The 12537-nt window shown below is 39.2% G+C and overlaps 1 protein-coding gene across 18 annotated transcripts in view; it reads right to left on the reverse strand.

The window, feature by feature from the left end:
• Positions 1 to 9140: 9140 nt before the first annotated feature.
• The window catches only part of tcf4 (transcription factor 4), a 157234-nt gene continuing 153837 nt past the window's right edge, over positions 9141 to 12537 (reverse strand). For all 18 annotated transcript variants that reach the window (XM_036528642.1, XM_036528627.1, XM_036528629.1 and 15 more), the window contains one exon: positions 9141 to 10172. Coding sequence is in view for 10 of the 18 variants with exons in the window: in XM_036528627.1 (XP_036384520.1) it covers positions 10124 to 10172 (49 nt within the window). In the remaining 8 variants the exon portion in view is untranslated. The remainder of the gene's footprint in view (positions 10173 to 12537) is intronic.

The raw sequence follows: 12537 nt of genomic DNA on the forward strand, positions 1-12537 counted from the left end.
ACAAATTCAAAGCTATGTGTGCTAAAGACAGGAAGCGTTGTTTCTTATAATGTGATTACTGGCTCGATTCCAAACTGGACAATAATCTCAAGGAAGTTGTGTTCTGCCCCTTGACCTCGCAGCACAGCAGTGAACATGAATTCTCTTACCATGTTTGGTGATTTGGCTGCGTTTCAGGAATGCAACAAGCTCGGGAATTTATTTTCTCAATTCATTTTTTTCCAGTAGGCATTTTCAAACTGTACCCTTCAGAGAACTTAGTGTGACAGTCTTTAATGGCTGCTGAAAAAACAATTAAATGTGATCAAATGAGACTTGCTGCCCCAAAAAAGAACACCTTGTCCATCACAGGCTGCTGTTCTGTCAGTTGACATACCTGACTGACAGATTTTTGGGCTGATTTTCTTGTCAGCAATGGTTTGGTTGACTAGTTCACCCTTAAGGGCCTAACTCCTGCCTATTGCATTTCAGTGTCTGCTGTTTCATGTGCTACAATTTTAATGTCACCTACTTGGAACAATCCTCACCTATCAGGTTTGTTCATCCACGACAGGCACTTGTGAATTTTGGTCTGCTCCCCCAAGCTTTCATGTCACTAATGTAGGCCTACTACTTAAAAGTTAATTGTTGTAGTAAACAGTCAATATACATTTTGCATTGTGTTCATTCATTCAGCGTACAACTGCATACTTTAGATCCCCTCTGTGATGAACTCAACAAAGCTCAGTGATCCACCTTAAGTCTGGCAAGGGAGCCATGCCATAATCAAGATGGTATCAGGTGACATTGATCAACTTAACTTAATCAAACACAGTGCAGTGCACAGAAGGATACTAGACCTGTCAATACTAGACAAGGCAAAGGTTTTTCCTGAGGGGTCAACTCAATCAATAACATAAAAAAGACTGATGAACCTAAAAATCAGTGATGACAATAAAGGGCAATTTCTTGATATGGTGTTCTTTACCATACAGTTTTATGGTAGCAGGCATGCCAGGTAGCAGGCATGCAATAAATAGTAGGTATCATCTATTTTCCCTTACACATTTTTAACATTTTCTCCCTCTCTAACATACGTGATAATAGGTGACTTCATGTGTAGGTCCCTCCACAGCATGTCTTTCTCCTTTAATCCTCTATTCAGTCTACAGATGTAAAGTTATATGTCCTGAAATTTGATCGATGTATGTTTAATTGAAATATAAAAGATTTAGATTCCACTCAGTAAGACAAAAATGCAGCATAGCTAAGCAGAATCTGTATATATGTTTAAATGCTGAAATGAGAATGTTTTTTCCCAAGGTTTTTTGATGAGCTTTTCCAGATTCAAAAAGGGGAAAAAATGAACAAGCATAAAAGAGAAAGAACCCACAAAAGAAGGACAATGTGTGCATAAAGAACATTTCTGAAATCATGAGTGACAGTAACATGATATGCAAATAATTTGTCACAATCCAGGCATTCAGGTGGAGCAATGAATTCTGGAAATTGTATAAGGGTGAAGTAAGTTAGCCTGAAGTAGGTTACATAATCAATGCAAATCATTCAAATGAACGTGTGTTTTTGGTAATTAAAACAAATGAGCTTTGGATGCCTTCTCCCTACAAAGGCTAGAGAATACCAATGTAAATTTTGCATTTCCAGTGAATTTACCCCTTAAGTCAAAAATGCATTTTGTGATAGCTTCATTGATGAGATAGCACAGCTGTCTTGATATGTGTTGATATGCTTATTTGGGAATTAAATGAGATCTGAGATGAAGTTGAACGTTTGTCTGCAAGATTCCTACCTATGATGTAATAGTATTTGACTGTCAATAAACTGGACAATGCACTGGAATTTAGGAGGCTTAAAAAAATCAATGGATTGCATTTATAGGGAGCCTTGTGTGGATCTCAAAGCCCTTTACAGTGATGTCAGAGTAACTCCTTTAAATAACCATCAATCTGCAGCACCAACCTGGGTGATGTACAGTTGCCTTGTGCTTTCATAAAGGAGGGGATTTATTTAGCTATTAAAACTGTGGGATTATTACACAGGCAGACTATGAGAGCCAGATTGGAAACTCAGACAGGATACTGGAGAGACCTTGACTCTTAGGAAGTACCATGGGATCTGTAACGACCAGAGTAAGTCATGACTTCTGAAAGATGGCATCTCCTTCAGCGCAGTGTCCCCATCTCTTCATTAGCGCACTGGTTTTCTGTTAAAGCCAGAGGAAAGACTGCCCCCTACTGGCCCACCAATGCTACTTCCAGCAGTCTTTTACTCTGTTTGTCTCTCATCCACACCCTCACCAAGCTTCAGCCACTAGGTTTATGAGAAAGTGAAGGCTCCACAATAGTATGACCACTGAGGTTTAGAAAAAGCAAAGCCATTGGGGGATTTGTGTTCCTTCCAATTTTTTGTAAAACTGATAGCAGAGACCAGAACAAAAACTCTCACAAAGTTCTGGAAATTTACACTTTACCTTCACCTGGAGCTAGTCAGGCATTCTCAAGCTGATTTCAATCACATCACATGCCACGTGAATGTTCCAATTAATCAACAGTAACAGCAAACAAGAATTAATGTACGACAATTGATGAGTTAAGTGATTAGTTAAGATCATATGATTACAGACCTAAGACCTGAGACTTAAGACAAGGATTAACGATTGCACTTTTAATAAATGTGGCTTGAGCCTATATGTCAATTTAATGACATTTTCACAGGGGACAAACAAAGAGGATAATTCTCAAATCAAGCAAATATTCAGTGGGCTAGTTTATGAATATTAAATTATTAAAAAAATGTTTGGGAATGCCAAAATAGATCCTGGTGAAGACAATGCCAAAGCATCGAGTGATTTTGGGTTCTGAGCACTGTCATAAAATTAAAAGAAATATTTTAAAAAAAATGAAATTTCCTATTGAATTGAATCCGTTATTTTTTACACCACTGGTTATCTCTGGGGACTTGCACACACTGTATACTTTTGGACATGTGTGAACATTTGGGAATTTGCTTTAAATTTGCAGCAGGAAATGTCTCATATTGCAATGATTTCCAAATCATATAGACTACCGTTTCTATTTGGAAAAACAATGGGTAGGTAGTTACTAAAGGCTTCACTTTGCAACATGTGCCAAGCCTCCTTTTCTACAAGTAGTGCTGATGGCTGAGTACGCAACTGCATGAGGCTTAGGCCCGTGGCTATGTCACAGGAGGGCGGGGGCCATTGTTCAATTGTTTCCAAACTGTGATGTCAAATTTGTAACCTGTCATATAAACGCATGCCAAGGTTAGGAGTGGTACTGAATCAAAGCTTTATCCAGCCTTGTGCTAACCTGAAATCATGGTTCTTCTGCAAACCAAAACTGATGAAATCTAACTAAACCTAATGTGATTGGACCGAATGGCAGGGCCAGAGATTCAGCTACAAAGTTGCCCCATTTTTGCTGGTTTGTAACTTTGATCAGCAGGAGGTTCAGGTTTTTGTTGCGATACAGCTCTGTTACGTGCATGAATCCCGTTTTACTGAACAAACCGTGCTGACCTTAAAACGTCCTGGAAGACATTTTAAAATAATGGATCTGTGACTTAGTTCTTATTTAAAATTCATCCATTTAAAGTGATAATCAATGTCAAAGTAACATTCAGTGATGTCAATCTTTAGAACAAACAGCTGATATATAGCTGATAAGCTGATATATATTACTGTATTACTTTATTGGCATTGGATGAGAGTATTCCTTTCACAGTTTAAACAGTAAGATGGGGCCTTAAACCAGGAAATCTTTTTGTTGGGATGATAGTGAGGGATTTATTGCAGGGAGGGAACTGCTTGATGTTGCTCAAGAAGAGGAACAATGAGGTCATGTTGAGTTTTTTTGTTATTTTCCATTTCTCATGAGGACATAAATCTAACCTGTCATTGTATTTTTTTCTGATCTCACCAATTTCAGATTCCTGGCAGAAGTGCTCCGATGTACACACCTCAAGATTCCAAGAAGCTATGAAGTCATTGTATAGAACACACCCCGAACAGTGGTATTCATATATATCAATTTTTATTGTAGTAGCTATTTATCGCAGTGTTCATGTTTTGCATCAGACGTCACCAATGAAGTAAACACAGCACCAAGCTTTCAACACTCCCAACAAGTGTGAACCAACAGGAACATAAAAAGTCTTTCAACAGAACGAAACTACTTTCCATGAAATTAGAAAAATCTTTGACTCCGTTACTATTCATGCATGTTATTCCAGTATCGTTTAACCCATGGTTGTATTTGAACAGGGGAACTGTGGCAACTTTCCCATTCTGCTGTGGTTAATGCTCACCATCCCCACATCCTGAAAAAATCATAAAACAGTCTTTTATTATTTATTATTATATTAGTATTTAAATGATAGATTCAGTGCTGTATGTATATTTAACTCCAATCCATTGAACTAATTCACCTTGTTACCTTATAAATGTCTTGTAATGGTGAATGAGTACCCTTAACTTACCTATTTTGTTGGATAAAAAAGCAAGAGTCATGTAAGCACTAGGTTATAAAAATGGCACATTTATTGCTACAGAACGGTCATGTACATGACTTCATTGAATAACTACAGATGAAAAACAACAGGCAATGGCCTACAATGAGCTGGTTTGAAGAGAAACTCCAGCACACAACCTGTTTGGACACTTCTACTAATCTGAAAAAAGTAATAATAATAACAACAATAATCATCATAACATAAAACGAAGTAAAAAAAAAAAAATTACAACGGAAATAAAACAATAATTAAGAAAAAAGTAAAATTAAACAAAAAAAAAAAAACGAAAAAAAAAAAACAAAACACCAAAATTACATGAAAAAAAGGTTTGAGGCACTCAGCCACACATTGGAAAGAAAGTGTAACTGTTATTTATTTAGTTTTAATCACTGCTGCAGGTACGGATGAGACCACCCACGGCAGACTGCGGCCCATCAGAAAACACCGTACAGTTTCGTCTCAGTAACACACGGTAAAATAACATCTTTAAATAGTAAAATAAAGTAACAAACTTTTACTTTGAATGATTCCAAAAATCTACAAAGTGGAATATTCAGAATCTGACTCTTTTATTTTTTTTTTCTTATTTCTTCAATATTCCTGGTATAAAAGGATTGCCCCTGCAAAAAATAAGCCAAATATATTTTGTTTTAAATTTAGGGTTTTTTTTTTCTATAATAGGGTGCACTAGTCTATTTCATAGCAAAAGAGCACTAGACAAAGGAAGCTTTATAACAAAAAGCCAGGCACTGATACATGGTAATTCTCTGCTTATTTTTTCTTCACTTAATTGCATCACAAGTAACAAGAAGAATGAAAAAGGCCACAGTTCATATATTTTCACCATTACATATGTCTATAATACTCTGAAATGAACATGTTTAAACCAGCACTGCACAAGGATGAATTAAAAATACATAAGAAAGGAAAATGGCTACCCAAATAAAAGACGTAGGCCTAGAAGCCATGGTGCCTTCTCTTTATGTCTATTATACTTTGCGATTTGTACATATATATTACTTTATATTTTCCAGTCAGTTAGTTGTATACACTTTGTGCTTGTTCATGATTAATTCTGGATGGAGATGGGTGATCAGCTTCCTTTTTGTTTTTGTTTTTTTTTTTGCCCATTGCTGTCAATTTAGCGTCTTGCATGGTAAAAAAAAAGTGGGTCCAAATGTCGGTGAGCCCCACTCGCGTAATGGAAGGAAAGAACAAACAAAATCCGATCGGGGAACGGAACTGGAAAGAATGCGGAAGACTGGATCGGTACAAATTGCATCCCTCGCTTGGCAGTTCGTAGCCGTTAAAGGGGAACTCCGGTCGAGGTCAGTTAAGTCGGTATCTTTGACGATATACATAGAGACATTACGTGTGTATCCCAGCAGGACAAGGAACACAATTTCAGATCCAGTGCTGTTTTCGCAAGGCTTGGTGCTGGTACTGTATCATTCACACGTGTGCATAATTTCTGCCCATCATGGCAGCTCCAAGGCGGGTGCGGATAAAGGCAAAAATTATGGACATGCTCTCGGATTGGCCAGTGACTGATGACACTGCCTGGGCTGAAAATCAGCTCTTGATCTGAACTGTAAGTCGTGATCGCAGATGACATGTATGTACATGTAATCAGAAATACCAACCTTCCCGATTTTGACCAGAGCTCCCTTTTAACATTCATTGTAGCTACACTGATGGCAAACGGGACCCCTACTTTTCCATCCCCAACTTTAAATTGTTTCTCAGTATCATTATTCTAAGAGTGTTTTATTTGTGGAAAAATGGAGATGGATCAATTCATACTCTCAACTAATAATTAAAATATTACCATGGATTAATTATTTTAATATACTTAAATGGATTGGCTTTGTTCTGAGATTTGTGTTAACATCAAAGTGGCTCCCACAGACTTTGATAATAGAGATAACACTGGCAGGACATTATTATTTTTTTTTTTTTTTTGGCAGTGGGTGCATATCATGAGTCTTATCCTCACTTAAAATTGTAGCCACCTCTGAAAGGCAAGCGAGCCCCTCTTGATTGTTCAGTTAATTTTTCCAACATACATGATCTGTCTTAATACTTACACATGAGCAACTAGCGTGTAGCTAAAACCGTTCTAAAAACCATCTTGCAGGCAGATTTTTTCATTCCTTTGCATACAGAAAAATGCTGTTAAATTACCAAATATCAGCTGAATTTTGTCATTTGTGTCTTGTGTTCTGGAATGCGTGTTTCTAATGTATATAATATAAAAAGAAAACAAACAAACAACAACAACAACCAAAAAAAAAAAAAGCAAAAAACCAAACAAGCCGACATTTCCCACTGCAAACGCCACCTGGTTTGCCCACACAGGAATACACGTGAATGTGAGCTAACCACTGTTTGCAGTAAACAAAAACTTTACTGCAGTAACAAGGTAAAGAATAAACCTTAAACACCTCTGAGCACCGGAAGGTTTTGGTACAAAGGAGAATGACCAGATGTGCAGCCGGTAAAGGAAACCAATGGTGTCGCCCACTCCGGCGGCCACAGCAAAACATGTAAAACACCTGCTTCATGTGTTTTCATACTGTGGAAACACTGTAGAATGCACAGGGAATTTCCCAGAATGCTCTTCAAACTCAAGGGTTAATCCAATATAGTACAAAGGTTTAGGCCCCCCCATCCCAAAAACAATAAAAACTTAAATTTAAGGCAGTAATGAAGTTGCCCCAATTTCAAATATATTTTGGTGGGGGGGGACCCTTACCATTCTTTCTGTATCACTATGGTTCACTCCATGTCTGTCAGTTACCAAACACTAGCCCTCATGGAAGCGATGTGCTGTCAGCTCTCCGAGTTAAAATCTACATAATTATGTTTGGGCCAGTTATGTCCTCCTGTCATTTTATAACACAATTTTGACCCATTTCACTGAAAGGATATATTTAATGATAATTTAAATACTTGTTTCTATACATTAAATTTCATGAAAGATATGGAGCTTCTCAGAGCTATATTATTGTTTCCAGTAGTTGTTTCCCCTCTGATAAAAGCTGAATTTTCGCTTTGGGACTTTCTGGTAATGTTGCACCACCAAAGTCGGTCAGTTCAGTCACTCAACAAATTGGGCAGTGCAGCAGTGTTGTGAGCGGAGAGCTGAACCTTTAAAACACAATTAATGCCTTCGATCACTGATTTTGGCACCAGGCTACAATGATCAGTGGGATAAAGTGGCTACAATTACGATACAATTGATCCATCCCCATCTCTCTCTGCCGCCAGCAAGTCGACACCCAACCAAAATCACATGAACCCTGTGTGTTATGACTATTTACATATTTCCTCCAAAAATACAATTAAAAAATGTCAATGTAATGAGCATGGAGCATGAAACAAATCTTATATACCTTATTTTGTTCTGTTTTGCACCCCCCCGCCCCTCCCAAAAAATATGTTCCCAGAAATATAAACATAACATTTAAAAAAAGAATTGATTTTTGAAGCTTTTGACCTCACTACATTTTTCAATGTGACACATTTTCAACACACACTGAATTATTTTTTTCGTCTTTCAACAAAAACTGGTACAACGTATTTCTAAACACAAAATAACAACAGTCTACATGTAAAAATATAACTTTTACATACACAATTTCAAAATAATGGTAGGTTTGCATTTGTTGCATACAATTTACAAATGTCTGTGTTTCCTTGACAGCTGATTAGCGGTGAGTGGAGCAGATGGAACTGCGGTCCCTTTTGTCCTGTGGAGGATGCCGTACAACGTGACGTCATGGCACATCAAAGGTCAGTACAAGCCATGTCTCTTGAAAAGTAACACTGAAGTGCCTTTTGTGTTTCTGCCAAGCTTTGAGAAAATAATTCTTCCCCCAAACAATCTCTCCTTTGAAAACGGCACCATCCTTATATATCGTATATATTTCTACATTTATATATATTGATTTTTCTTATATATTCTTTTCCAGTTTCAGTGCCTCGTGTTGATTGGATAAGTTAAACCACGTAAAAAGGTCGCTGTCTAATCTCCTGCAGCGTTCCGTGGTTTGGATTTTTGACAGAGAAACCAGAACAGACAAAGAAAGAGAAACATACAAAAGAGAAAAAAAATCCGCTTTACACATACAACCACACACTTGTACTGAAGACTACAGTGGCTCACGGAAAAGCCAATATTCATAAAAAGCTGATAGCTATAATACAACGCTCAATAACGGACATGTCGCTCGCTATGGAAACAGGCTGCAACTTGTGAGGGCAAAGGGGGCTGGGGGGTGGGGGCGAAACTTACTCAAAACAGGGTCGTTCAGTGACACGCCTTCTAATTACATATAAGCATACAGTACATTAAATACAGTTTATCCAAAAAATACTTTTTTTTCCTTTTTACTTTTTTTAAATTCCAGGTCATAAAAAACCCGACTGCATAGACCTAATGACTAACGATTCCCTAAGCTTGCATCCTAAAAAGTTCCGATAATGTCCTCCTCGCATTGTAATGATATGAACTCTAAAAGGCACATTGGTAGAAGTGTAGCATGTTGAAATTGCATCTCTGGGGAGCAGGGGTGGGGGGTGGGGAGGGGCGGGGTTTAAGGGGTGGGGGCGGGGTTTGGGGCGGGGCAGGGTGCGGAAGGACCTGGGTAAGACTGAAAAAGCGAAGTGATGGACGGCTAGGCCTCGGCTGCTCTACCCTTCGCCGTCAGCGGCGGCGTGGGGGGCGTGCGCCCCCTCCGGCCCAACCGAACTGACCGACCGACCCTCCGTCCGCCTGCACCGGATGCACGAGCCTGTCCCCCTTTCCTGACCACTCAGCAGCCTCCAGCCACGAAGCAACTTTTAAACAAACCGTTACTGCCGACCTCCCCCTACGCCCAAAAAAGATACGTCTGCTCTGCCCGTGCAAAGGAACGCCCAATGAAAAAAATCGCTGAAGTCACAATCGGGACATTTGCTGGTTTGAAGTCGCTATAGGGGCGGCAGTACTTCTCTTCTCCAGTACAAAGCCACACTTAGCCAACTATGAACCCCAACAAAATGTTATCGTAAGATCGTCTGTCCTGTTTAGAAGTACACTTTTTTTTTCATTATTGCAAGTTTTACAATTTCATGAGACTTTAAATCATCCTTTTCCTTTTTTTTTAGTTTGTTTAACCCCCTCCCCTGAAGACCTACAGGCTGATTACATATACTGCGTATATATATACTTTTTTATTTGTTTATACTTCCAAGAGGAGTTCAGGCACAACTGCAAGGGTTCCACAGTGTGGAGAAGATTGCCACTCAAAGGGCTGCTCTCGACAGCTCTGCAACGTTTTTTTACAACATTCCTAATGATATGTTTGGAGACTCGTCCATCAAGTTGCGCTTTTTTTTTGTTAGTTTTTGTTTTTTGTTTTTTTTTTTTTTTAATGGGAATGCTGAAAAAAAAACCTCTTGTGTCTGTTTCCTTAGCCACTGTACATTTGCAGTTACCTCTACACAAGAAAGGATGGGGGGAGGAGACAAAAGTGTTGGGTCAGATGGTTGGTTGGTTGATTGATTTGATTGATTTGACTGGTTGGATGGTGGGGAAAGGATAACGTTGTCAAAGGAAGTGGTCGCTCATCATTTTGATGAACTCCGGCAACTTGGACCTGGGAAGGAAAACACGACGGCGTCAGCGCACACTTTCGATCTCCACAGAAACGTCACAATTCATCTTTTAGCACAACAGACGACAACACAACAAGGGCTAAACAGAAACTCAGAGGCAACCGCTGAATCATTTCTGCCTATATTCAAAATCAATGCATAACTGCACAAACACTTGCGTTTGATTCTGCTACTTCTTCTTCGAATGATACACGGGTGAGCTGTCTTCAGAATCCAAAAACTTCAGCGCTCAGGAGAGCTAGGTCAGACTGGTGTTTCCTCTCTCATGAGGTATAATTACTGTGACCCAGACAATGGTTTTCAAGATGCCTGTTAACAGGCAAAGTGTTGCCAGTAACCTGTTCACAACTGACATGACAACATTTTTGTCTATTTGATGATACTTTTCAAAAGACATGCCATTCTCACAACTGACAATTATACATAATTGGACATCTCTAAAAGGCTCCATTGAACGCACACAGGTGCAAGTGCTGTAGAATATTGTAAGGTGTGTCCTTCCGTCTTCAGATTCTGAAAGTGATGTCTATGCGCTGCATGAGTTTTTAATTATGACTCACGTTTACAAATGTAGCTGTCGCTCGATCCAAAAGCGCTCACTGTGATGCATTTGTGCAACACTGCTTGTTACACTCTTATGTTTGCCTTGTCTCTGTGTTGTCCACTGTCAGGGTTACAATGTGTTGGGTCTAACCGGAGCTTTGATACAGGGCTGTCCCATTGCTATTTATTTACATATCTATATACAGTAACAATTTGTGTGCATGAGGTGTTCATTTAGCTTTATTGTCAGCACCTACGTGCATTTCATTTTAACTGCCTCAAAAATGTATTTTTCTTTTATGTCATTTACATTGGCAGTGTGGTGTACGGCTGTGTAGGACCTCTGTGATGTCTGCCTTGAATCTGTATATATAAATACACAGGAAGTTAGCAGCTCAAAAATAGCTAAAGGGAACGTTGATGACAGTGAGGGATCATCTAGTTGTTTGTTTAGCGTTCTAGATAATGTGGCTGTCGTTCTCATACGCAGAGGAGTTTGAAAACGAGGGGACCAATCAAAGTCAGAGTGCGTGTGCGAAACATGCCCCGAGGTCAAACACGAAGGTGCTACTCTCCGAACCTTATCACTTTTAGACCTGTGAAAGGTGGAATGAGCCCAGGGCACTGAGTGCTAACCCAGGCGTCTTCACTTTATTTAGGTCTGTTCTCAAGCTGTTGGTATCACCTCATTAACGACGGCTCCCTTTAATCTCACTGTCACCGCTAAAAACTTCGACGCAGGCATAGCCGACGCTACAGAGTTATGCTGGGTTATTTTCCCTCAGTATACAGAAGAAGGAATGACAACAGCAACATCTTCTTTTCCCAGCCACACAACAGCACTTTTATAAATCCTGAATTACTTATAAAACATTAAAAAACAATGCTGAATGCTGAATTAACATCAGTCGCAAACGGACACAAGGCTCACTGAATGTCTGCCAAGAGAACGTCCGTTCCTTTCGCAGCGAGCCTTCATTCTGTTTGTATAATTTTTCTCTGAGTGTTGATCCTCCTGTTTGGAGTTACTTGAAGACGAACCCTCTTTTCCCATATAAGTAATTTCCAGCCTTCTGAGAACTGCCCTTCACTGTGTTACTGTTGAATCGGTCTTGCTGAACTCGTGTAGCATATTAATGACCTACTTCTAGTCAAGCTGAAAAATATGAAGAAAGCTGTATTGGTATGTTTTACACTTTGTCATGTTTATGTGAAGGGAAAAATCTGGTGTAAGTCCAGGTTACAAAACACTGTCCAGCGCAATACAAGTACCGATCATTTTTCACAAACAGGTTGCGGGCAATTTAAACAACAAATCAATAAATAATACTGGGAAAAATGCACTTCAGTCAAGTATAAACCTCTTTTGTTGCAGAATACCAATCTGGTGTAAGTTTCTACATTTATGAAACTCTGACCACATTTACAGTGTAAGAATTTTGAGGTCATGGAGCAATCTGGTACAGCACGAGCTGTAGTAATGAGCTACATCCCTTTGTAACTCCACGGTCCTCTGCTCTGATGAAGGAAAATGCCTCTGAGTTTCTGTCGCCCACGGCCCTTCAGTGCTCATTGTACGTGACTGCCTCGCATTATACGTGAGGATGCAGTGAGAGAACATTTTCAACAGAACAACAAGGATCTCGAAAAGGGCATCTGCTAAGCAATTAAAGAAAATAAAGGCAGCACAGCCACACAAATCAAACCTCCAACAAACACATCAAAAGCACACTTACTGCCAATCTGTTGTTAAAATGTACCCAGCGTATAAAATGATTAAATAGCACAGGGGGTTTGTGGGGT

This window comes from Megalops cyprinoides, chromosome 5 (genome assembly GCF_013368585.1).
Source record: "Megalops cyprinoides isolate fMegCyp1 chromosome 5, fMegCyp1.pri, whole genome shotgun sequence".
NCBI classification, from domain to species: domain Eukaryota; kingdom Metazoa; phylum Chordata; class Actinopteri; order Elopiformes; family Megalopidae; genus Megalops; species Megalops cyprinoides.